At 41.2% G+C, this 27,664-nt stretch overlaps 1 protein-coding gene across 4 annotated transcripts in view; it reads left to right on the top strand.

Annotated features, from left to right (window-relative positions):
- The first annotated feature begins 2,632 nt into the window (after nt 1-2,632).
- LDB3 (LIM domain binding 3) overlaps nt 2,633-27,664 on the top strand; it is a 128,914-nt gene continuing 103,882 nt past the window's right edge. For 2 of the 4 annotated variants that reach the window (XM_063307742.1, XM_063307740.1), the window contains exon 1: nt 17,438-17,682. In XM_063307742.1, the coding sequence (XP_063163812.1) occupies nt 17,590-17,682 (93 nt within the window). In that variant the 5' untranslated portion in view covers nt 17,438-17,589. Of the gene's footprint in view, nt 2,711-17,437; nt 17,683-27,664 lie in introns of those variants that run through there. The other 2 variants (XM_063307741.1, XM_063307743.1) reach the window with 2 other exon arrangements.

Genomic DNA, 27,664 nt, shown 5'->3' with positions numbered 1-27,664 from the left:
CTGCAGAAATCTAGAGGATCTCTAGATGGCAACAAAATTAAGAGTTTACCAAATCTCTTTGTTGCTGTCAAGTGACCATCCCAAATATCACATTCCAAATCTGGCAGCATCAAAACTAATAGGGCAGTAATTTGACCTTGGAGACTGCAGGGGCTGCTGGGGGCTTCCAACCTCATGCAGCTGGTATGGGTTGTCTGCATCACAGAAGCAGTTCCCCATTTTTAGTTTCCTTGTGAAAGAGAGTGCTAAGCACTAGAGTTTCCTTGTGAATGAAAGCCACATTTACATTGCTTTCAAATGCACAAGCAGAACAGAGTGAAAAAAAAAAGACTTTGTGGAGAACCCCATCTTTTCCAAATGGCAATACAACAACAGTGTCTTTCCTTACAGGGCTGTGAGAAAGACCATGATAGCTGATGTTATTCAAACTGTAAGTATTTTAATTAAATGCAAATGTTGTGAAATCCACTATGCATTTGTCCTCCCCCCAGGAGCAATCCTGGCACACAACTCAAAAATCAGAAAGTGCTTTGGACCATAAGCATCCATTTCGGAAGGACTCTTAATAGGCTTGGTTCCATACCTGCTGTTAAAGAGGGGCTTCAGTGAATAAACTGGCTTATCTCAACACTTTTTCCCTACAGAAATATCACATGGTTATAAATTTATCACAACATCTGAGAATGCCAACTCTGGTCTACTCCCTATGGATTAACCTTCTCAGATACGCAGGACACACTTGCTCATCATATAAATATAGATTCAACAATGCACTTCCATTATCGTATACCCACTCAAGAGTTTAGTCCTGTGCAATAGTGTGCGTTGAGGGCCAGTTTTGTGTAGTGCTTAAAGCACCAGGCTAGAAGAAGACCATGAGTTCTAGTCCTGCCTTAGGCACAAAGCCAGCTGGGTGACCTTGGGCCAGTCCCTCTCTCTTAGTCCTAGAAAGAAGAAGGCCAGGGCCAACCACTTCTGAAAGTTAAAAAACAACAACTGCAGGGACTATTCAGGCAGTCACCAGGAGTCAAGAATGACTTGAAGGCACCCACAACACAACAACACAACACAACACATAACAATAAAAAAGTGTCAGACAGCCTTTCCACTCCCCCTTCTTTTATTCTGTCCCCCTGCTGAGCTGAAGGGCTAGCTACCTATCCGTGAGCTGGTGGGAAATTATTCTGGCATGGAATTGGCTGCCCCCTTTCTTGCCTTCTCCTAGTCACGGCAGTCCCCCCCAAGGTCATGGTGGCAAAGCTCCACCTTTTTAACACACCTTGTGGCTGCTCTTGGATGGCCTTGGAACTGGGAAGAAAAGAAGGTAGTCTGACACAGATTCCTCTAAGGATGTCCTAAGCCTGTCTCACTCCTGGGATGTAGATGAGATGAAGGCAATGCCACTGACTTACGTCTTATGAGACTTATGTGCAAAAAAGTGCATGGTTAGTCTGTATTCACTTATCCAGGAGTGAACACTGTTGAATTCATTGGGATTTTGGAGTACAGGCACTTATTTAATTAGGGCTGCTACATCCATGCTGCAAAAATCTAGGCATCTGCTAGGTAGCAGGAAAGAGATTTGTGTGTCCCTGTATCTTTAATGCACTCTGTTTCCATTGGAAGAACTCATCCCTAACAGCTTTAATGCCTAATCTAATAAAATCACCAATATGTTCAGCCTCAAGTGCATTTGTGACTGCAGAAAATGGTAAGGATGCAGTATTTGATAAGCACTAGTGCAAGTTATAAAGAAAAGTACTTTCTCAGCCCATCGGGCATTATTCTAGACCCTATTGTGTATCTGGGACATTACCCACACTGGGTAAATACACCCATTTTTAGTAAGGATGGAAGAACCCCGGCTCTATTTTCTGTCCTTTTGTCAAATAATCCATATTCTGATTATCTGGATGTTTATCTGGATTCTCGTTTGCAGTTGCATACATGCTTTTTTAAGGTTTGTGCGCTGCCATTTGCATCACTGCAAACCTGATTGCTTTATGCAGACGTGGAGGAAAACACAGATGTTCCCTCACACCGTCTTGAGTGAACATTTTATGGGCTTGTCTTGCCATGGAGGTATATTTGAGATTCCCTTATGGATCCTCTCTGGTCATCTTGACCACCATTGTCTCAACAGATGCTCCAAGATGCCACGCGAAACAGCCTGAAAGCAGAAAATCAACCCCTGAGTTTTCAGTGAAAATGTCCATGGGCGAGTTTGCAAAACATTCCCTGCTGCAATTTGTATGGGTGCCATTCCTTTTCTGTGCTGAATGGTCCCTCTTTCAATCTCCCATTGGAAAGCAACTAACCTGGAGACTGACTGCCTTTACTTCTTTAAACAATTCAAAATTCAGGTCAATACAGTATCCTTCACTTGCTCTCCATTTGCAACCTCTCTCGCTTCTTTTTTTCAGTCTTGCTCATTCGTCCTAAAACTTCTGCATCAGATGAGTTCCTCCTTATCACTACGCTTGACTTGGGGGAGCAACTATTTTCTGCAGGGCTGTGGATGCAGAGGAAAGCCAGCGGGCAGCGGTGGCTTTAAGAGATCCACCTTAAGGAAATGCCTGCCCTTCCCCTCCCTTGCCCTGAATGGGCAGCGTCACCGGGATAACAGAGGTCAAGTAAATGTGCAAGAAGAGCTCCAGAGGAAGGCAGACCAAGTCCGTGCAGCGCAGTGCATCTCCCGAGCTGCTCCCAGGTAGAGGACCAGCGGCTGTATGTCATTGCCATCTGCTGCACTAACCCCCTTCCTCCTAAGAGCCCATGGCTTCTTTTTCCATCTGACTTACTTTGCACTGACTGCATAATAATTGATCTGCTGATGCCTCTCCCCTTCTTGCCACTTGTCCCTGACTGCTGGTTGTGTTTCTCGCAATGCCTCCCAAACTGCTTGGGTTTCTTGCCTGCTTTGGAGAAAGGGCTCACCCAGTTGAGGCCGGTGGGGTTGACTGCAGACCCTTGGCTAACTAATCCCGCCAGCTCAGCTCTTCATCCTCTTTCCCTCTCCCACTTTTCAGCCAGCTCAGATCATTCACCTCCTGCTTCTCCTCTGCTCCCAGGCACCTAAAACTACTTTTATATTTACAACCCCCTTTCCCACAACCTTCCCAAACCCACTGGTTGGTTAAGAGATGAGGATGGGGATGATTTGGACCCATTCTTTGGCACTTTTTTCTTCTCCTCCTTTCAGTGAAGAAGGCACAGCTGTATCATGGCACAGCTTTTGTTCAGCTGGAAGTAGGCGATAAAATATTCATTAGCAGAAGCTTTCCAGAATGGATGATTCAGCCCTCACCTTTGCGACTGGACGTGTAGATGGTCCATGTGCAGTCCAATTTTTCTCCATCTTTAGTCTAAAATAAACATGTAGAATTTGTTTCACTGGCAGAGAATCACAGTTTAGTAGGGCTGCCATATCTGGGCTGCAAAATTCCAAATAGCAGAGAGAGTGGCAGGTTTTTGCAGCCCAGATATGGTAGACTTCATTTTTAACATTTTTTGTTATTAACAAAATAGCTTTATCCCCATTTCTTTGAAACCATCTAGATCAGACTCAAACAAACAACCAAGGGTTGTGTTCTGTCACTACACCAGAGTGTTATACACTTTAAATTGCACATGCCATATCACAAACTTTAAAGCCATGCTTCTACAAACTTTTTAATAGGAACCAAGTGAAATCCAGACTTCTATCCAAACAGGCAGATCTTCAAGTACACTCCTGATCTTTAAACCAAAATACCTGATCCTCAAAATAATTTCTCAGCTTTCAGTAAAAGTATCTTAAGCCATTTCTGCATAACCTCGTACAAAGATTTAAGGTTTTTGTTTGTTTAAATTGCAAGCAATATATATTCTGTGCTCAATTAGATCTTTTGGCAGGCTTGTGTGCAACATAATTCTATGCCTCAAGAGCAAATATAACCTTATAAAGAGCTGATAATACCTAATACTATGCCTGAGAGCATATTTAATCAAAGTGGAGGTATTAAGACTGCCAACTTTCACTCTGGACTCTCATAGGAAGTATTGCACCAGCTCTTGATGCAAGTAAGCTAGCCTTACTATGCAAAGTGTAAAGGAGGAGTAGGAAGAGGGAAATTATCAGCTGTGATTAAGTCAGACACTATTTTTATTTGTCTTTTTAGCTGAGAACAGCTCCATACACTAGAGCCAAGGGATCAGATCCAACTAAACCGTGTCTCTTTAGTAATTTAAGGGACTTGCTGGCATCATGGAGAAATGCTTTCCATTATTGTAACACAAGTCTCAATTTAGCAAACTCAGAATTTCTGACCCCATAAGCATCTGCTGCTGGATTTCCACCCCACCCTCACCCTCACCCCCAGTGGAGCATTATATTTTTAATTTGGCAGCTTTCCTCCAAAACTCATAATTCAGCTGAAAACAAAGAGAAACAGCTTTTCAAGGTAGGATGACTATATTTCAAGTTATTCTTAAACTTGCTAGATAATTGTTTATCTACACAATCCATTCCTGGGTGCTCTAGAGATAATCTTTTAATGATACTCTCAGCAACCTCTCTAAACTACAAGTCCCAGGATTCTTTGAGGGAGGATGTGGTATTTAAAAGCCCTTTAATATAAGAGGACTGGCGACTTACTTTTATTTTATTTAAAAGCTTTACGTTCCACCCACCCCCTTTGTGGCTTTGGGTGGCTAACCACAATCCTTTAAAATATCCATAAAACCATTTTTAAAATAAAAATAACAACTATAACAGTTGAAGGGCTGGATAAATAAATATCTTCTAAATTCCCCTGAAGCCGTTTAGCACAGAAGTAATATGGAACCTCAGAGATTCCTCATTCAGTAATGATGGTTTCTGGACTAGATGATTTCTGGATCATTTTCAATTTCTGTCCCACAAACAGTGCATTACAGTAATTCTCTGGTGAGGTTACTGGTTTATTCTCCAAAACTTTGCTATCTTATGGTCAGGAGACATGGAAGTCTGGGAGATAACCAATCCTGAGCAAGCAAGGAAGGAGCGATATAGATAAAGTCTCATCAGAAGTCAAGTCAAGTTCAAGTAGTCCTGCACCTGTGAATAATCATTTCCAGTGGATTAACATAGGGACCTAGAACAATTGACCCAAATAATTCCCAGGAGGTCAAGCAGAAGTCTTCAACCACCACCTTTTATTAGTGCCTGGAAATGTAGGAGTAGCGCCATGATAAAACTGTACCTCCACCCCAGATGTACCAGTTGCTCCAAGATAACATGGTTATGATATCAAGGGATCCAGAAGCATCATCAGGGCAACCCTCCACCTGTCATTCTCCCCCACCTCATGATCAAGATGTTTCTCTACCACATCTAGATCTCGATCCAGTTGGAAGGGATCAAAATAATTTGTTTCATCCAAGACTTCCTGGTCCTGCAGGACCATCACCTTCTCCACCAGCTAGGCCAAATGTGGAATACTGGACACCAGCCGATAGTAGTTAAAATTGGCTGGGTCCAAATATGGCTTCCCAGGATGACTTCTTAATTATTGCATCAATTATATAGATTTCCTTCCTCAAAATAGTCCTGTCCAGAGATGGAAAGAGAATGAATTATTTAAGGTCATCTGATATGTGCAGCTGAGGTTCCTTATTTCCAGATAACTGAAATCAAAGTCTATGATTTATTTAATATTTAAACCTTTCCCCTACTCCTATTTTCCTATCACTTTGCAATGTAACAATAAAAGTCAACTCTGTAAAAGTTATACAATTATTAAATCAAAACCAAATTACTATTTATTTATTTTATTTTCTACCCCACCTTTATTATTTTTATAAATAACTCAAGGCGGCAAACATATCTAATACTCCTTCCTCCTCCTATTTTCCCCACAACAACAACCCTGTGAGGTGAGTTGGGCTGAGAGGGAGGGACTGGCCCAAGGTCACCCAGCCAGCTTTCATGCCTAAGGTGGGACTAGAACTCACAGACTCCTGGTTTTTAGTCCAACACCTTAACCACTAGACCAAACTGGCTCTCTTAAACTATTAAGAAGTGATCTGAAGGCTTTTAGGAGCAGAAATGTATATTACCCCTTAAAACGAACCCCTGTAACAATGTATTCAACACTTCCATGTATTGAAGATAATTTGGTTCCCTGTCTGGGCTACTTGTCTTCCTTGCTTATTACAGTAAATGGTAGATGGGGCTGTGTTGATCCCAAACAAGTCAGCTTCATTGAGTCATATCGCTTAATCTAGTCACCCTAAATGTTGTGCAACCTGAAGCTACAGCCAGAACAATGATCTGATTTAATTTCTGATCTTTCTCTGGGCATTTTTTGGCTTGTTTGAGAGGAAATAGTTTATGGCACAAATGCTCATTGGTGGTTCTGTACCACATCTGGTAAAGCTGTCCCACCACTCAGAGCTTTCAGGACCTTGGACAATGACCAAGGTCCTGTTCCCTTGTATAAAAGAACTATGAGTCCAACAAGGGACTACAGGCAACTCAGAATTTTGGTAGTGTTCAGTTCTTGAAGGATCTATGGCTGTTTCCAGAGCCTCATGGACCTATCTGAGGGACAGCAGAAACTGAGATAGTGATCTTAGGGTCTGAGGAAAGTGTTCTGTCCTGATACTAAGGATATGTAGTAGAGGATGACAAAAACTTGCCTTATAGTGGGAAAATTTGTGACTGTCAAGGCTGAGTTTTCCTTTGGGTGATGCTGAGCTTCTTAGTAGAATACATCATGGGCATGTCATCACTCCACATATTGGTATAATAATTTTTCTTCTCCTTCGGATATCTTGGGGACTGTCATTTTATGGGGATAGGAGAACAATCACTACTAGAACTTTCTTGGATCTACTGTCTTACTACAATTCCAATGGATCTCTAGATGATGCATGACTGGTAAACTAGTAAAGGTCCTACATTAATGTAGGTGTGGAGAAAAGTAGACTATCTAGGTTGTGTTCACACCTATGTTAAGTGTGAGATTCATTTATGTTCTTCATTTTTATCCAAACTATACATCTCCAGCATTTGGTAAGCATTTACACTTCCTGTATTTCTCTAAGATAAGTGGAGATTTCATTGTTTATACAGAGCTCAATGCATGGGAGATGAACATGTGAAGGGCTTTCTTCCCAAACTCTGGGGTGCACTCCTTTCATAGTTACGTTTGACTTCCACTTTCTCAGTTTTTAGAAAAGCTGCATTGTTCATTTTTATCTGGACTCTTAAATGGTTTTTAGTAGCTTAATGTTTTATGAAATAGTTATTATTTGCTGTATGGTATTTTATTTTGATATATACATCACACTGATGGCTTCTTCAGAGGGATGCTACTGAATATACAGTAAATACTAAAAGTAACTCAAAGCATGGAAATCTAATGAAGGGGATACTAAAGTCCACCACTTCCACCTGCTCTTAGGCATTGGCTCTTGCATTCCCAAGGACCTCTAAGTCACTGGGCTCCTCTTACTCAGAGGAACAACTGAGCCACATTTGCTGCATGGGTGATGCCAGATCCTTTGATGATACCATGCTGCCCCATCTCTAGCCTACAGATAAATGCTAGGAAATGACCTTGTAAATTGTTGTGTTTCTGATATTTTGAAATGTCCATAGCTTTTGCTGATGGTTGTGGAACCCCTTTAGCTTTTCCATATATGCACAGTGGACAGGACTGATAATTTCTGACCTGTTTTTAATGGCGGGGGTGGATGGGGTGTCGTTACAGGAATTGCTCATTCTTTGCTGCCATCTGGTGGTCAGCAGGATTTTTGCAATCCACATCTGGAAGGCTTAGTTGGAGAAATCTCTATAGAAAAGAAAGGCATTTTTAAGTCTTCCTATATCTAAGTCTTCATTATAACTAACCATAAAAGTAAAACATCAAATGCTATACAAGAATATTTATAAGCCATAATGGAGATTTCTCAAATGAAATAATAGGAAAATTGATAAGATTTATTCTATTGTACATAGTCCAGTCTTGTTAATAATATAAGAATAAACTAGCCACATTTTCCTCCCTTTTTTCCAGCTGAATGTGCATGTCTACTAGTGCAGTTTATGACCAGTTATTATTTTTATCTAATTAAACTATATCATTAGATCTCATAATATGCAGGATTATAGGGAACAGCCATATGTGCAGTGGGAGACCGTTTATTATTTATTCGTTTAGTCGCTTCCGACTCTTCGTGACTTCATGGACCAGCCCACGCCAGAGCTTCCTGTCGGTCGTCAGCACCCCCAGCTCCCCCAGGGACGAGTCCGTCACCTCTAGAATACCATCCATCCACCTTGCCCTTGGTCGGCCCCTCTTCCTTTTGCCCTCCACTCTCCCTAGCATCAGTGGGAGACCGTATGTTTTGCCTAACCATTTCCCTGGATACAATCGCTGGGCTGATCTGGCAACAGGTTAGCAGGGTGAGGTCTGGTAGATATTTCAGGACAAAATACCAGGAAATGTCAGCACTGAAAACTAGATTGGGACATTTAAAAAAGATGCCTTCTAGGAGAAGGCAGGACAAAGAGGCACTTGCCAAGAAATTTGATAAATTTGGTATGTTTATGTAGTTATCAAGAGTTGAGCTCAACTTGGAGGAATCCTTATTTTTATTCTCTGCATCAGCTAAGAAGATTCATTGTAGAAAATATAGAACTATAAGGATGTTCCTATACATGGTAGGTTTCCTATTTAGTAGTGCTTAGCTTTCAGACATGTCTCCTGTTTTCAGAGATGATGGAAAGTTCAAAGGACATTCTAACCTTGTACTTTGCATGTTCAACAGTGTTAATTCTTCCTTTCTTAAGCCCTTGGCCCTTGTGAATCAGTAGTGATATAAGAAAAGGCAGGCAAGTAAGTAATATTCTACTAATTTCAACTGGTGTCGCAGTCTGGTAATAAACTCATGAGGATACCAACAACCCAGTAGACCAGGCCAGGAAACTATTTTGTACCAATCCACCAAGGTGATTAGATGACATGCCTTCTGCTGCATATAAAAAGATCAAATAGGTGAATGGAATTTATACAATGATTATGGCATTGCTGCTGGCCCATATTTGGGGTCATTCCAACCCCTGATGGCTTCCATGTATTGAGTGCAGATATCTGAAGAGCAATTCCAGTGCGTGAGTATGTATACTTATATGCATCAGGGCTCCCCTTGGGTATCTGTGCTTAGCACATGGAATACGGAGCATGTCTAGCCCAGTGTCCCACTCCCCAGGCATAGTGTTGGATTCAGATCATTACATGTGCAACTTATGGAAGGAAGGGACAGTGGTTGATGATCCAAGGAACTAGGAAATCTGATACCAAAGCTGTTGCTTTTTCATTTATCTTAATTAATGGTTTTAAAGTCATAAGAACATGAACAGTGCCCTCTTGGATCAGACCTCTGGCCCATCTAGTCCAGCAGTCTGTTCTCACAGTGGCCAACCAACTGCACATGGAGGCCCACTAGTCCCTCAGCAGATGGCCTTAGGAGGCAATTGCACTGCCATCAAGTCTAATAGCCACTGATCCCCATGACTTTGATGAAATGGTCCAATCCTTTTTGGAAGCCAACCAAGCTGGTAGCCAGCAGCATATCTCATGGTAAAGGTCATTAAGGGCACTTTGAATTGTATCCAGGAATGTGGAAAACTTGTTCAGCTTTTTCAGCAGAATAGCCACATGCTTCCTTCCTTGCAGTTTCCTGTTAAGAAATGGGTTGTTGTATTCTGGGTCAGTTGTAATTTAAGAATACACATTGAAGGCAGTCCTGTGTTGAATGCATTGCAATAAAACAGATGTTATATAACTGAAAGGTTCTGCCATGGTCAGATCTACATTATTCATGAATTGATGTAGTTGGACCAGTCTGACTTATCACTTTTAAGACCTGAACATCTAGGGTAAAGGATTGCCCTATGTTTTCAAGGAGACTGCTATATTATTCAACACAAGTTGAATCCCAATTCCAAGATAAAGTCTACTTACCAATAGCTCTCTAACTTTTCAGAATTCAGTCTCAGTTTATTAACTCACATCCAGGCTATCTAGGCAACAGCTTAGGATCACAGCAGTCTCTTTGGAATATGATGGACAAGAAAGGATTCTGGGTCATCCATGGACTAGAGACATCAGTGATCAAATGACCTTATCCAATGGCTTCATGGAGATGTTAAGTAGAACAGGAGACTCCAGGTCCCATTTCCTCATTTCTTGAGTGGGGAGATATCCAAAGCAGATAACAGTTCTGGACATAACTGGGAGTAAGTCATGAAGAGTTTCAGAGGTATTTGAATTGTATCATAAAATAGAACTTATACTCCTGGAAAAAGTTCTTCCCCCAGCCCCATCAAACAGGCAGCTGCATTCTGTTCCAGCTGCTTTCTAGATAATTGTGGGAGACAAATAATATTCCACCCTTTTCTTATGGTTCTGAAATGTATATTAGACAGGGCAGACAAACTGAAACAGTCTGATTACACTGAAGGGGAAGGAGATAGATAACAGAAAGCAGACTGCTGCCCTTTCCCTAGTGTGGAAAAGACACTACATGGGTACCATAAAGGACATTGTCTATGTTAGGAGGTACTAGTATCAGTAGAAGAGGGTGGGCTTGTAGCCTTTGTAGGAGAGTGGAATTTAGAGGCACTGGGTCAGCCCATAGTAAGGTCATCCTATAGAATTATCAGATGTTACCTTCTGGCAGTAAAGGTCATAGTATGGTTTATATTCCTCCTATGAAACAGTTCTGGGGGCATATAACCCATAACCTTGCTTAATTCAGGGCTCTTTGCATTCTTGTGGCCGAAAGCCCAGAGATCATTGTATTACGTGTGCCAATAAAAGGTACTTTATCGCATCTATCTCCAAACATTGTGGTTCCTTATTTAAAGTGGGCATTTTTCCCACCACATGATCTTCAAAGTCAGCCACAAGTTGAAAGAGTTGCCATTAGGCCTCTTGGTCTTTAGAAGCTTCACCTAACTTCCATTTATACTGCTACTTCAATTACAGCTGTTTGTATTCTAACCCAGAAAAAGGACTAAGTTTGCTAGAAAGCCTAGAGAAAGGTTGAGAAGAGCAGCATGGCTGGCTGGGGAATTCTGGGAGTTGAAGTCCACAGTCTTCAAGTTGCCAAGGTTGAGAAACACTGATTTAGACAGCAATGCTTTGCTCCCATTATTACCTCTCTCTACACTTCCTCCACATACACTCCTTCCCCATAATTTTGTGCAGAAGTAGCATACACACAGCCTTACAACAGTGCTCCCACATCTCATAATTCAGCACTGACTGGTTCAAGGAAAGGTCTAGCTAACATAAGCAAGGGTACAACCCCAGACCTTCTCAGCTCTGAAGTGTTTCCAGTTTGGCGACAAACGAAGTTTTCAGAGCATGATGATGTTTCTATTCTAAGACGTTACCTTGAGCTGGTCATTCCTTCCTGCACATTCCAGTCCTGGCACTGGGGGAATGCTGCTATTAACATTCCAGAGACCTTTTTCTTCAGCGGACCATTTTTAGTCATTGCCCAAAGAGTAAAATTCACTGGAACATGGAGAACTTTGGTGGGTTTGGTGTGTGTCTGTCTGGGAAAGAGCATCTCATCCCATCTCCTGAAACTATTTCAACAAATGCTGCTTCCAATTTTGTTTTATTCTTTTTCCCTTGGCTTAGTGTGGTTGCTCTTAAAAGGAAGAGGGAGTGATCATCTGTTTCACGAAAATCTGAAACTGTGAAGGAAATGGTAATTGTGGAAGAGCTAGAATTTTACCCTGTGCCGCAGTGTCTTCTGAGGGCTCATCACACATGATGAAATATCACGGCTATAAACGAAGGCTCTTAGGCAAGCTGCGGTCATCCAGGCCCATAAATTCAATATTACCATTTCCACAACATCGTAAGCATTAGGGTATATAGCATTATGAAACATCAGAAGCTAAACTGAAATAAATAGGTTAAGTTCCTTCCTTTACAATTAAGATTCACAATGGAAATGATGGGCAAGATGAACTTCTACTTCACTGTGTTGGACATAGTTTTGATTTGATAGGATGTTCTGGACAGGATGGAAATAGCACTTCCTGGTGGGATATACGCCAAGTTTTTAATCTCTGTTGAAATAAGAAGACTTAGTAAGATGATCCACCTCCAGAGGCTTTTGGATCCAAATGGATTTCTGAAGGTGGTGGGGGATTATCTAGTTGCCATGGTTGTCAAGATTCTTTGACTGGTGAGAATTAAATTAAATTTTTGGTTTATGGGACTGAGTGGGTGAGGAGCTATAAAATGGAGATGAAACAATAAGGAAGCAGTTAGAGCCACAGTGGAAGAAAGCTTGAGACCTGGCCAAACCTAAATTAGAGTCTATTTTAAAACTTCTCAATGGAAATGGGTGACTGTGCTGTTGCACCCCACTTAGAGATGGTTGATTAAATCTTTTCTGTGGTTGACTATTATACCAGGACCCACCCGCAGAACGAGGTTAGTTTTTTCTCAGTACCTTCTATTTAGAAGACTTTTTGTACATAAAGTAACTTGTGTTCATTGCAGCCTTGAATCAACTTTGGGGAGAATCACAAGTCCCTTTGGAATACTTGCTAGTTTGTGTAGTATGAATATTCAGACAAAATTTGTGAAGGTGTCCAACCTGACAAAAGCAGCAGGAGATGAGTAGGCTGAATTAGTAGTGAGGATGGTAAATGTATAAAACAGGAGAAGGTCCAGCCTACATAAAATCTATACTGATGTGACCTCGCTGGCACTGCCCTCATCAGAATCTCATATTGAACAATGGCAATTCCAATGTGTGTTTGAATGGTTTAGGGCCAATGTCCCTGGTTGCTCTGCCTGATGATGCATACTGAAAACAGCAGAGGAAGAATACATCTCATTAGGTTCTATTATTATTATTATTGTTGTTGTTGTTGTTGTTGTTATTTACAGCAATATGATATCAGAGCTGCCAGTTCTTTAGCTAATGTTGGTCTTCATTTGCATCGTGTTCTTCCCAAGAACCTAGGAAGTCATAATGCAGCCTTGCTCAACCTTCTGACCCTGGAGGAACCCTTGAAACATTTTCCAGGCCTCGGGGAACCCCTGCACATTCAGGCTCAAATAGAGGCCAGAAGTTACAAAATTATTATATTTGTTTCATGCATACCCCTGTTTATATGCATTCACAGGGTTCTTAAACTAAAAATAAAGAATGAAACTTTCCTCTTTAAGGTGAAGTTGCCCGAATTTGAAGTAATTTTTTAAATAAATCATGATCTCCCAGGGAACCCCTAGTGACCTTTTGCGGAACCTAGGGTGCCACGGAACTCTGGTTGAGAAACCCTGTCATAATGTATGGGTGTAGTATATATGTGGATCCAACAGTGTGGCCTTTCGTAATTGACAGATGGAAATTTTATCAATGTGCTGATTTTCTAAGTGCTGCCCAAGGTTTTTTGGAATGGCACCCAGTGTGCTGATAACCATTGGGACTACCACGGCGGGTTTATGCTATTTTGCATTTATGATAGCCATCCCCTCTAATGGACCTCTTAACAAGTTTTGATTGTCTTTTTGGATTGCCTCACTGAATTGAAATAGAGAGGTATTGCTTTATATAGTTCTTCCTTTTTCCTTAACATCTTCATGAAACCACTGGAGGATGTTTTCTGGAGATCTGGGGTCATTCCCAAGTGTGGTCAATATATCTACAAACATAGCTTAGAAAATGCAGAATTACACAAATGATTAGAACAACTGGTTGATGGTTCAAGACTTCCTCTTAAAAAATCAGCTCTATGTTTTGGAGGTGGTTGTGAACTTTACTGCACCATCAAGAATGTAGAACTCTTTTGCCTTCCAAGAAGCATGTAATCATCTTTGCCAGTTAAACACATCTCTCTTTAGACATGTGTTGGCCTTTCATATTACCATTTTTTAATTGTTCCCCTTCTGTTTTGGTATGGTTGTAGTGGCTTCTTAAAAAATGGTTTCTTATAATTTTGTTATAATGTTGCATGCTTAAGCACTGAAAGTCATCCTGAGTATGAGAAGGCATACTAAAAATATATATAAAATGTACATGCCAAGATCTTCGCTATTTGGATCTCTCCCTCTCGGTTTCTATTTCCTGTATCTAGCCAGTTTCTCATTCTCAAATAACAAGTTCTAACCTTGCTCCATCAACCATTTATATTTTCAGTGACTGTTCACGAGTTAGTGAATATTTTCACAGCTAAGCAGCCAAACTCATCATGTGTTTGTCTCATTTGTCTGTTGCTGTATCTATTTATTTTCTGCGGGAAATAAAAGTCCATTTGCAATAAAAGTCCATTTAACTTTAACGTTTTAGTTAGTCTTTGCCAAAAGAACCAAGTCATTTTAATAGTTTGGATTTAAAACCATTAGGAAAAATCGTGTTCCTTGAAAACAAACAAGCAAGAAGCATACTGACACTTTGGGGGAAAATATCTGGAATAAAAAATGTAGTGTTTTTGAAGCACACTTTACCCCTTTTCCCAATCTGCAATCCCAATGTCATTTTAGGAACACAAAATTGTGATGTATAATTTGGCAAATAAAATACAAAAGAGCAGTTGTTTCCTAACTAGCTGACATTCTGCAAAAATCAGATTAATACGAATCCACTTCTAATAACAAACTTAGCAAAATATACTAATATAGCTAGAACAAGTAGGTAAAATACTGAATTCAGTAATCCTATCTTTCAGTGTATAAGCGTATAATAATTTGATAAATAAATAAATTTTCTATCAACTTTCCTTTTCATTTCAAGATTCAGAAGGTCAGGAAACTTTGCTACATGATACACACAGCATCACCAAGTTGTCATGATTTACTTTGGTCATTCACATTCGCATAAAATTAAAAAAAAAACCAGCATTAGATAATAATTGAAAATTTTCCTCTTAGTTATGCTGAATTTATAATTCAAAGGGCAAATTATTATTTTTTCACTTGCTTTCTCAAGTCGTTTTATGACTTTAGTAATGGCTTCTCAAAAGGCCACTGGAAGATGTAAAAAAGTATAGAAATTTTATGAACATCGTCAGGGCTGAAGTAGACATCACGCTATCTTTAGGGCCACCACTCACACTGACAACTAAACTTAGTTCCCACCAAGACACCCCAAATGTCCTTAAGATGGGAGGGATAGTGATGCATTTTCACTGTCTTCCAAATCTGCAAATTAAAAAAGTTACAAGCTGGTTTTTACATTCTAAGTCAGTGTTTCTCAACCTTGGCTGGCTAGAGAATTCCGGGAGTTGAAGTCCACACATTTTAAAGTGGCCAAGGTTGAGAAACACTGCCCTAGAGCCATCCGTGGCCATCATCACATCCCGTGGTAGTAAATTTCATTTGGGATGAATGAGGCTGAGTCTCTTCACGCTAGCCACCTTCTAGTCTTCTGAGTAGAACCCTTCCTTCCTTCCTTCCTTCCTTCCTTCCTTCCTTCCTTCCTTCCTTCCTTCCTTCCTTCCTTCCTCCCTCCCTCCCTCCCCCCCTCCCCTCTCTGCATTAGAGGGGTCTCATACTTGTACTTCACTCCCACTCTTTGGGGGTACAGCTGACTGTGAAAGCTGAAGCCACCACAGAGCCCCCTCTATGGAGTCATTCGATCTCTGGACATGAAAGGGTTTGTCAACAATCATCCATGCCCACAATATAGTTGACCAAAGGAGATAGTTTAACCTTTACAAAACTGGATCTGTTAAGGCTAAATATAACTCCACCCCACCTCAACTGGCACACTTAAGGCATAGTTAAGGGTGTTGGGAGAAAAATATGCACATTTATTTATTTATTGTCCCACCTTTATTATTTTTATAAATAACTCAAGGTGGTGAACATACCTAATGCTCCTTCCTTCTCCTATTTTCCCCACAACAACAGCCCTGTGAGTGGGTTGGGCTGAGAGAGAGTGACTGGCCCAAGGTCACCCAGCCGGCTTTCGTGCCTCAGGCGGGACTAGAACTCACGGCCTCCTGGCTTCCAGCCCTTAAGCACTAGACAAAACTGGTGCATGCTCTCCCTCTCTCTCTCTCTCTATATAATTTATTTGTCAAATTTTTATCACTGCCCAGCTCCCCCCTAAGGAGGGACTCTGGGCCATTTACAATAGAAATAAAATTTGAAATTCGATACAAACTATAAATAATACAGTAACTATAGATATAAATAAAAGATAAAAATATAAAACGCAATAAAATCCAGATGGCAGTAAGGTTCTACTTCAGTGCGTGAATATATAAGGGGCCATTCTAAGGCGCCAGCCATCTCCAAGAATGACTATTCCCCTCCCTGCCCCAGGCGCAATGGCAAAATCAGGCCTTCAGTTTTTTATGGAAGTCCAGGAGAGAGGGGGCTTGCCTCACCTCTGGGCAAAGAATGTTCCAGAGGGTGGGCGTCGCTGCAGAGAAGGCCCGCTTCCTGGGCCCCGCCAGATGGAATTCCTTTATGGAAGGGGTCCATAACATGCCCTCTCCGCAAGACCGGGTGAGACAGGTCAATGTGATGGGGATGAGACGGTCCCTCAGGTAGCCTGGCCCCATGCCATGTAGGGCTTTAAAGGTGATAACCTTTATGCCTATATCAAATCAAAATGTATTCCTATAAAGTTGTATTAGAAAAAGTGAACTCATCTTTTTCAATATCAAAGAAATCTCTGTGGAACGTCCCCATGTGGTGTGCAGAGCCTTAGCTCTGAAAAGACAGGAGCCTTCCCTGATTATCTCGAAGTCTAAGTGTCTACTCATCCTCTTTGCAAACTTAGGGAAGTCACTGAATTAGAACACATTAATCAATTGGTTTAATCACATTGATATAGTGATGTAATTTACCAATTCAAGCTAGTTATGCTTTAAACTAGCAAACATTTCTCCTTCCTTCCTTCCTTCCTTCCTTCCTTCCTTCCTTCCTTCCTGCCTTCCTGCCTTCCTGCCTTCCTGCCTTCCTGCCTTCCTGCCTTCCTTCCTATTATTTTTTTTCCAAAGAGAGTTCAGACTGTAGAAGAAAAACTTACTTACACCAATCCAAATTGCATAAAATTGTACTGAGTGCAAATAAGCTTGATGTATATAAGGAGAACGCATCAGTGCCTCTTGAGTGAGTAGGCAACGAACAAGTCAGAATCTGAGAATGAAAGATCCTTTAAACTCTTATTTTTAACGGTTAGCTTGCCCTTAAAATAAACTGTTCTTTTATCTTAGAAAAGTGGCTTTGAGCCTGAACAGGGGAACTGAGGCTCTTGGAAAGGTCTGCAAAGCTCCCAGGGGCCTATATTAGACCTCTGAGTCACAGTGGTTTTGCATAGCTGGTGTTTGGTTGCAAACCATGTATGGCCTCTTCGTCAAGGATATCAGTATCTGTATTATAAGGGCTATCTATTCTTAGATGACACTTCGGCTGGACTGATCAGGCAAGAGACAAAAAAGAGTATTATTTTGGGCTTTGATCTGAGAGAAGGGGGGAAAAAGAGTGCTCCTTTTTAAAACAAGAAATACCCACCTGTATCCCACCCCTCTGTTTCGCAGAGCCCGTGGGCTTCCTGGCGTGAAGGAGAGATAAAATGTCCTACAGTGTCACTCTCAATGGAGCCGGACCGTGGGGGTTCCGCCTGCAAGGGGGGAAGGACTTCAACATGCCTTTGACCATCTCCAGAGTAAGTGCAAGATATTCAGATGTTTTTCTTGAGATTTGGGTTTTCTGACTCAGTTGTGCGTGTTGGAAGGACGGGGCAGAGCACTGCAGAGTGAAAAGTAGTATTATGGAACAAGGAAGGGAAGCCACATGCTGTCTTTCTGCCTTCTCTAATTCATAGGAAAAAAGGACAGCTCACGTATATATGTTGTGACAGTGGGATTCATCTTTATGGCAGCTGGTTGAAATGCCTTCTCTTGCTCCTTCTCCCAACATTTCTGCCTGCTCAAGTGAATGAGAGCTTGATCGAGTGGCTGGAATCTGTATGAGTTTTGCTGGTCTATGACTGTAATAAAAAATAAAATGATCTCTCCTCTCTCTCATCTGCATATTGTGCAACCTTAATTCCATCTTAGCACAGACTTGTCTAGAATGAGAAAGGAAGGAAATGGATGTGATGGGCAGGATGATCATGATCATTCGTGTTCATTTGCCCACATTTGATCAATAGGCTCTCAACATCCCAGGTGAAAGGCCTCCTTCTTCTTCCTGGGGTCAGCCAATTACAAGTGGGTTTTGCAGTGACTGGCCCCAAAGTTATTCAGAAATAATTTTGATTATCAGTATGTAAGAAAGATGCTGGTTGGCCTTCAAATGGAAATTTGAAAAATCCTGCAAATGGACTGGATTTTGGAATATGTTTGCATTAAGCTTCAAATAATACATTATGTAATAATTACTGAATCCATGTCGTTAGCTTCGATTGCTTTATTGCTTTTCCATTTTTCCAGCTTCTGTAGTTCATTTCTTTCTAGAATTCCTGAAAGGAAGATGTTGCAAGACCCTTACAAGACTGTGTTGTAAATATCAACCCCAAACTTTGTCCCTACAACCCACAGGATCCTTTTCTTCTTTCCTGCTGTTGGGCACTTGGGATACTTTTGCTGCATCAGTGAGAAGCAAAAATAGATAAGAGAGTCAAGGAGAATCAGGTTGAGGAAGCCGTAGACTCTTTATCTGTAACCATCAGGGTGTTAGGCTGACAAGCTGATTTTCTAGCTAAGGGGGTGTGAGATGGGCGGTGGGCTTCAAATTTATATGTGCTCTTCCCCCTCTGTCCTGCTGTGAAGCCCTGGATGCTGAACTTTCTTTCTACTGCATGCTAGATATCCAGAATAAAATCGAATCTTGCACAAAAGCATTTTTGGGAGTCCTTTCCCTCAACTTTGGGATCAGGGCATGTGCCACAGTCCAGCTGCATTCAGTCTTTTGACTTCTTGGTTTATGTCTGTCGCAACTCTCATCCCAGTCCTTGGAGAAGTTTTAAATCAGCTTTAGAGGCTGGACCAGAAAATGACTATCCAGGCAATCAGATGGGGTGTGTGTGTGTGTGTGTGTGTGTATCTTTGTATATTGTTGGGTCTCAGCCTCTTTTTCCAACTTCCAACTCCAACTTCTTGAGTGTCTGCAGACTATGGTCAAAAAAGTCAAGATGATAGTCACAATGCAAACAATCAATGCTGTGCTTGTTTTTAATGCCTATGTTGCACAGCACAAATAAAAAGCAGGCAGAGCTTTGATTGCACCATCGTGGCCACCATCTTGATTTTCTTTACCAATTCTGCAGATACCTCTCCCAGCTTCTCTGTGTGTTTCCTTCCTCATCATTGTCAATTCCCCCCCCACTTTGCACTCCTGCAATTTTCTCTGCCATGGAGTTCCTACAAGGCTATTTTCCTTTACTCTCCCAATAATCTCTTAATTCTTTCTTAACCTCATCACACTTAAAGGTTGCCTTGCCTGCTGATCTTTCTGTTGTGTGCATATAAGGCAGTATGAGCTTAAGCTTCATGAGGATGGGAAAATGGAGGTCAAAATAGAAGGGGCAATGTAATTTGGGTAAGTGCAGCTACGTGGAATTTTAAATACCTTCTCCAAAACTGTGAGTTGAAAAGGACCTGGGTCCGTTCTTAAGAAGTCACAAAAGATTTCGCATCATTCTGAATACAAAAGGTGCAGTAAATTAGCCCAAAGTAATCTAATATCCATCCTATGAGAATGTCTTCTTATATCTTCTCCTCTAATGCGCTTAGTGACTTTTCAGTCTTTCAGGCTACACTTTCACCCATCATGTCACATTTTTCCTTTCTGCTAATTCTGACGGTTTCAAATGCTTGTGCTGATTTACCCAATGACGTTGACAGATGCCCATGGAGAAATTGTGCCCAAGAAACTTCACATTGGAATTCAAAACCTGTGAGGTCAGTTTGCAGAAGATCTGAAGGAAAGAGCTTGGATTCCAAACATGCTGATGACTTTCTTGTGCTGTGTTCACAAAAAAATTTCATTCCAAAGTAAGATGATTATTTCTGTGCCACATTCCTCCACTGGCTTTATTCCATTAAGGGAAAAAAGTGAAGGAATTGATTTACGGGGGGAAAGGTCATGGGGGTCAGATCAGGGATGTAGCATGCCTATCTAACCTAAATTATGAGTTCTCCATTTGGGATCCCCGAAGTCAGTTGCTGGAGAAGGAAGTAGCAGAACAAATAAGCAAAACCAGAAGTTGGGGGAAGGAGTCTTTATGTAATCAGATGATTCTTTAAGGAGGAGGAGAAGGAGGTAGAGATAGGGGTATTTCCTGCCCATAGATGGAATATCAGGGAGCAAGCTACGTTAGGCTCTTTCTCCCTGATATGCTATAGTTCATGCATTAGAGAATAACACAAACATCAGCACAGCAGAAGAACATTGAAACACATTCCTCCCAACTCTGCTTGGAATGAAACAGGCCAGTAATCCGTCCAATTACTGTGCAGCTCAGACATGTCATGCTGAAGTTTCTTCTCCATGAGCATCTGCATCGAACACCTGGCTGTTGAAATGCCTGTGGATTTCCTATTAGGATGTCATAATTTGCAGATCTGTCAGGCATCTGTTCTTGATCTGCCAAGCATTCATCATTAATATAGGTTACCATGGATATGCCAGCAATGAGGCACAAGAGCTCTCCCACACTGGCAAATATTTGACAGAGTATGGGGCTTCTTACTATGTAAAGAGGCCATCAGTGACAGGCCATATGAGTCTATGCAAGACAGAAAGCAAAGTAATGAACTTCTGAAACCCCTCCTTGAAGTTTTGTAATTAATCCTTGGCAGAATTTGAAAGTGTGCTGCATTGGTATCAGGGAAAAATTGCACTTTAAGCTAATGTCAATATTTGCATCAAGACAAGCTAATGTCAGAAGAAGGGCTGAACTTACTATACATGAAATCATCCATAATGTCATTTTTTAAATTAATTTTTTGTACAGTTTTACGAAGAAATTGTGTAGCAAATGTTTAACAGAGTGTCTTTTTTATGATCTTACATTCCTGAGCGCTTTGGGGAAGTGTTTCTTTCCCATCGTCCTCTCTGTTCATGAAAACGGACTTTTTTCTTAAAAGGGAAGAGAGATGCTCAGAAATTACTGTCTCTGAATTTAGGTGATACCAGAGAGAGCTATAATTTTCAGTCTTATCAGATCTCACTCTATTTTTCCTGTACAATGGTCATAAAATAGACAGTACCAATTTTATCCAGAATGAGGTTTTATGAACTCCTTGTTATATCATACTCAGTAAAGGTAGCACCTAAACCAGGAATATGTAACATAGGGTCCTGTGGGTATATTAAACTTCTCTGTAGCCCTAGCCAGCATGGCCAACCTTCAGGGATGTTGGGAGCTGAATCCTAAAATGTTTGGGGGCCACCAGGTTACTGACTCCTGATCTAGACAATGGATGTGTTGTCCTAGGAAGACCCTTTGCCATCAGGTACACGTGGATTCCCTTTTGGCCACTGGTTTGTATCATTCTGCCTTTGTAGAAGAGGCTTAAGTGAGACCCTTGCTGGTCTTATTCACAGTATTGTTGAACTATGAATTCGCATTTGGAGGCATCTTCGGATGTTGCTGTTTCCTTCACTGACCCAGGGCCGATCCTAAATGCTAATGGGTTGAATGTAATGTCATAAGCTGTTGCTAGTTTAATAACAATCACCACCAACGCAAAAGTTTCCATCTACTTACAGGCTACAGGAGGAATCAAGGAGGAACAAATGAGTTCCAGCTTTGTTTAGATATCACTATTCCAATCTTACTGCATCCAGGCAAGGCTTTAAATCTCTGCCTCCTTTGCGCAGCATACTATCCAGTCATGATAAGCCCTAGCATGTCGTCTGAAACCGTATCTTGGGTCAAAAGGGCTATACTTTTTACTCAGGGATTGTCGATGGGTAACACTTGAACTGCAGCTAAGTGCCTTCTTCTCTGGATCAGTTACAGTCAACTCTTCCTTCCAGCCTCCAGACCAGGAACTAAAATGTTAGTTCTAAAGGAAACTGTTCCAGTTGTACCATATTTTCACCTTTTTTCCATCCCTTGTGGGTGTGCATCGTGGTGACATGGGCAAAAAAAAGGAGGCACAGCCTTCTTCTCTTCTTTCTGCCATGTCTCTGACTCGGATGAGGGCCCTGTTTTATTTTAAACCATTAAAAAAGTCACTTATTCACTCCACAAAGATGTCTGATTTTCATGGACATTGTTTGGACTGCTAAAAGAGCCTCCATGAATGGGCACATATAAATAAGAGCTGGACTTTTCTGTTACTCTGGAAGTCAACTGCTTTTTCAACAGAGATGTTTCCACATTTGATTACAAATGGTCAGGTTATGAAAACGTGTATGAGCGAACAAAGGATGAGTATGGGAAATCTTGTTTCCATTTTTCTTATCAGAAGGAAAGCCTCTGATAGGTGTTTGCTACTTTTAATCTCCCCAAAACTGTGGAACAATGAAGTAAGAGAAATAAGCAATGCTAGAATGACTTCAAAGCTGAGTTTTTCACTTGGGGTATTAGCCTGGCTCCCTGCTAGCTTTGGAATTTGAACGTGGTTGCAAATATTAGCAAATCAATATGTAACCACCATCCACACACTTGCCCCCTTCTGCACACATACATAAACAGAGGCCAGAGGTATGCTATTTATCCATTTACCCTTAATCTTCTTACTTTCTTTTTCTGGAAAGCAAACTTTTAAGGACAGAGGTGGAGAAAGGAATGAAACCAAATCTGAAATGTCAGGCAGCAATCAAATCTCACCCATTTAAGTAGCATCACATTTAAAACCCTCTTCAACCTGCTTTTAAAGGGCAGACTTTGAAACAGAGTAGGAGCGAGAGAAAGCAGAAAATAAGCATCCCTTCTGTCACCACATGATCCATTTCTATGCTCCCTTAATATTGAAAAATACTAGTAATGAACCAGTATATATACATGTAATCAGTCAAAGTTTTATTTAAAACCCAGCTTATGGAAGTTTGTCAAGTTTATTACAATAGAATAAAGCGTACTTGTGATTACCTAGTACACAGCAAGCTAAGAACAATGAACTTCTTGGTTTTGTTTAAGTAGGCTGGAAGACCTTTTGGGTTCTTCCCTTCTGGGAGGTCCAGGTGATCATGTCTGTGCTGGGTCCTGAGAAAGTCCAGCACAGGAGCCCCAGTCAATCAAGAGGGTGACAGGTGAAAGCACATCTGCCTGTTCCCATGAAGCTGAACTTCGTGCTTAACGCCCTGTCATTTATCTAAAAATAAGTGACCAGCAATGGCTGTAAGGAAAGTAAGCAGGCGGCTAAGTTTTTAAGGTCACCCTTCAGTTTCTATGTCTGGAATTCCAGATTTCCTTATGGCAAGCAGGTGTGAAAAATAGTTTCAATGCTTGCTTTTGCCCAGTGCTTTTGACACATGGCCACAAACACAGCATTCACGCCCCCCCCCCCCCGCACCTCTTTTAAAATTAAATATAGGTAACAAGATTATTCTCCAGTCTGGTATTTACCAATTGCTTCATTCCTGTCTTATTAAAATGTTCTCTTTAGTAAGGACTTTTGGATGCCTTTGAGGAAGAGGGATGAACACGGATATCAGGCTGACCTATGAGGTTTCTCCTTCCTGCCTTTTTGGAGTTTAGGGTGGTATAATGTGATACAGTTTGATCGTAAGCTGCTTAGGTAGTGCTGTCAAAGATCTGTTGGAAGGCGAAGATGATTCTGAGATTAGCTTTGCCCTTAGAAGTGAATTGTAACAATGATTTGATCTTTAAAACCAACCACTTGAGTGCAAGGAATGATTTCAGATATAACCTTTATGTTTCTGATGAGCCTAAAGTTGTGTTTGGGAGGTTTCTTATGCAACAGATCTTCTGCTTATCTAGAAGTTAGTTTCTTGACACCTCAGTTGGCTTTGGAGAGACATTTCAGCTGTTATAAACCTTATCTGATGATAAGGAAGCTCCTGACTCTCCTCAGATACATTGCACACAATTCAAAGTTTCCTGTTTCCTTGCAGGTATCCACGGGCACTGGGGAGTCACCCCTTAGTGAGACAGTGAGAGATATGTCCCAGATGGACACTTTTTCCCTTTTCTTTTCTGAAGACTGGGGAAAATCTCTCTCTTTCTCTCTCTCTCTCTCTCTGCTGGGAGAAGACAGTGTCAAACCACTTTGATATTGTTGCAAGAAAAACAACAGGGGTATGTTGATCTAGTCATCAGGAGTTGCCTGACCCAAGAGAGACTTTATCCCAATGAGCTTCATGGCAGCATCTGTGCATGTATTATATTCCTCACAGCCTTTTTCTGCTGAGCTCAGAACTGTATAGTCCGTACCACCCTGGCTACATTCATTTTATCCTTGCAATAAAACTGAGGGTGGGGCTGGTGAAGAGTTGCCCCGTGATGGACTGAAAGCAGGAGACAACGCTGGGTGTTTCAACTGTTGTTACATGTATGACGAGTTCTTCAGGCTCTCCACTTCCCGGTCACGTCCAATTTATGTACAAAGCAGCGATTTCATACAGACTCAGAACAAAGAGACACTTTGCCTGACAACAGGCTCCCCTGACCTTGCAACTTGAGCTTTTCTAAGTAGACATCTGGGGAGCTGACCCCAGGCCGCCAAGTGCAGAGCACAGTTACAGCGATACCCTTTAACTAGAGAGGGATGCAAAGCTATCCTGCTGATATGGCCACTTCGGTGTTCATGCCAGTGACTTATGGTCACTCAGTCCAGCACAAACTGTACTGTACTGTCTGATGCAGAAAAGCCTGAAGGACTAGGGAAAATCATGTCGGAACAGTGAGGCATTTGCGGTGGCTTCACACCAGAGTAAAGGCCTGGCAGCTTGATCTTATGTTATGCTCCCTCTACAGCTATTACTAGATAGCTCCAAGGGCTCTGATCTTTGTGAGAATAAAATGAAATACGGATGTTTTTAACAGCAGTGGTGAACGATGACCCAAGGGATTTCTGAGGAAGTTATAGGAAGAAAATAGTTTCAATTTACATTAATACAATTGTTTTTGAAAAGGTCCTGGATATGCCGGAAGCATGTAAGTTATGAGAATGAAAAGAGGCTATTTATGACCTCTGGCCAAATATATATTTACTTAATTGAATGTTCTGGAAATTCTTGCTGGAGCTGGTGTGCCACATTTGGAATCTGCGCCAGAAGATTAGAATGTCGGTCTTTCTTTGGAGGGTTGTGATTCTGCACTGAACAGTCCAAACACAGAAGAGAAGTGGAAAAAGGAATCTGTTTTCTCATTTTTTTCCCCCTTCTGGTTTGAGGAATACCTATGGATCCTAAATAATTTTTCATGGTTTGAACTTGTGTAAATTGCATGGAAGTTGTCCTTTGTAAGGGCTGAACCTGGTGAGGCAGAAACCAAAAATTCTCAGAATTACTGTTGGCTTGATTCCTGTTTTCTGCAGTAAGCAGGTCTTTCTACGTATAGGTGACATCTTTGTCATCCACCATAAAACAACTTATCTGGCTGAATTAACTGTGTACGGCTTCTGCTGAAATCAGGGTGGGGTTTTTAGAGAGCTCTTGCTTACTGCCCTGTCCACAGTGTGAAGTCTGACATCCTCCTTTATTGCAGCCCTTGTCTTCTTCCAATAAGTTTCTCCAACTTTCTGTCTGGCCTACAGCCATCAGATTTCCTGGTGCGGTTCCCATCTGGTCTGTCCCTGTTCAGCTTCTTCAAGATCAGCCAAGTTACACCTGCAGCCAGGCTGAGCACATAGTTAAGCTACAGTTGTTTCAAAGGCTTATTTGCTGAGTTTTATATTAACTGCAGAGCCAGGCAACCCTGGCATGAATGGTCAGCAATACCGTACATCCCACTCACCCCTGCCCCCAGTCCTGGCATTCCATAGAATATAGACATGGTTAGCACTCTCCAAAGTGAACTCAGAGTAGTTTAGCCCCATGCAGCTGGTAACCTTGCCCTGCCCCACCATACCATTTTAAGTTTTTTATTTATATAATCTAAGATGTACCGTAGACACTCAGTTAACTGGAACTCAAACAACCGGTACTCTCAAGCAAGGGGCAAAAAAATCTGTATCTCCCTGCTGCCATCTAGTGGGCATTAAGGTTTAATAGTAGCTCTCAAGCAACCAGAAACTACATTTAGAATAGAATAGAATAGAATAGAATAGAATGGAATGGAATGGAATGGAATGGAATGGAATGGAATGGAATGGAATGGAACGGAATGTAGAATAGAATAGAACGGAATGGAATGGAACGGAACGGAATGGAATAGCTTTATTGGCCAAGTATGATTGGACATACAAGGAATTTGACTTTGGTGGAAGAGCTCTCAATATATTTACATAATATCAAAAATAAACAATAGTAAAGTAATAATGTATAGTACTAAAACCATACGATCAAGAAAGAAAAAAATTGAAGGAAATAACACTACAGCTGTCAACCAACACCCACTCATCTTTAAAGGGAGAATTAAGGGACAGCATACTGCATCTGTTGTCCAACGTACGTTCACATCCAACAGAGCATTACTGGTCACATCTCAGCAGTCGTGTCTTACCATACATTGTCAATCATTATATCAGGCTACATTAATAGGAGTTCAACAGAGCAATGGCACGAGGGAAAAAACTGTTTCGATGTCTAGATGTTTTGACATATGGCATTCTGTAGCGCCGTCCTGATGGTAGAAGTTGAAACTGTTTATGTCCAGGATGCAAAGGGTCTGCAGGTATCTTCTCCCCCCTCCTTTTGACCCCTGCAATATACAGGTTATCCGGCATCTACCAATCCCCATGGGTGCCGGTTAACTGAGAGTCTACTGTATATGCTCAGATTTTGAAGTTATAATATTATTTTGAAGGTATAATATCAAGTTGTTTGGAACTGCAAAAAGGTTTTCAAGTACTTCACCAAACCTGGGTGAAGGCCAGGGTGATAGAGCAATTGAAGTTTTGAAATGGGACCATTCAGATTTAAGTCCACCCACAGTCTCCAAAATTTGCTGGATAACTTTGCTCCAATTCTTCTTTCAGCGCAGCCAGCCTGAGAAGGTGGTTGCTGTGGAGGTAAAATGAAGGGAGATTAATTAAACTCCCATTAAACTGCCTTGAATTCCTGAAGAAAAGTTGGGATATAAATCTAATAAATAACTAAATAAAAGCAGTACAAAATAAATTATAGGTTATTGATGATATAGCTCAGTTATTCAAATAGATTCCTTTGACTAGCTTCTAATTAAAGAAAAAAATATTATAAAGTCAATGGCCTCAAAACAAAGTCATTTTTTTGTGACTTGAAATACCTTTTCTGCTGTCCCATATATGGAAAAAAGGGAAGAAACATCTTCCTATTGTACCTTAGAAAACTCACAGGTTAACCAAGGATGGAATTGGCAATTGATAATTGAGGCTGCCCCTAATTTAAACCACCCCTAGTCCAGTTAGTATTTATTTTCAGATATTGCATGTGTATCAGGGACCTCCTTAGAAGGGAGATGTCATGATACAGCTTTGCCATTTTCAATTTTTGAAGTTCTGAGATCAGTTGATTTCCAAAATGGTAACAGATGAAGACTGCAATTCTGGGTCTTGGTTTCCATGGACTAACTTTGTGGACTTACT

This window comes from Candoia aspera, chromosome 6, assembly GCF_035149785.1.
Source record: "Candoia aspera isolate rCanAsp1 chromosome 6, rCanAsp1.hap2, whole genome shotgun sequence".
Classification (NCBI taxonomy): domain Eukaryota; kingdom Metazoa; phylum Chordata; class Lepidosauria; order Squamata; family Boidae; genus Candoia; species Candoia aspera.
This window is presented reverse-complemented; position numbering and strand designations above follow the sequence as displayed.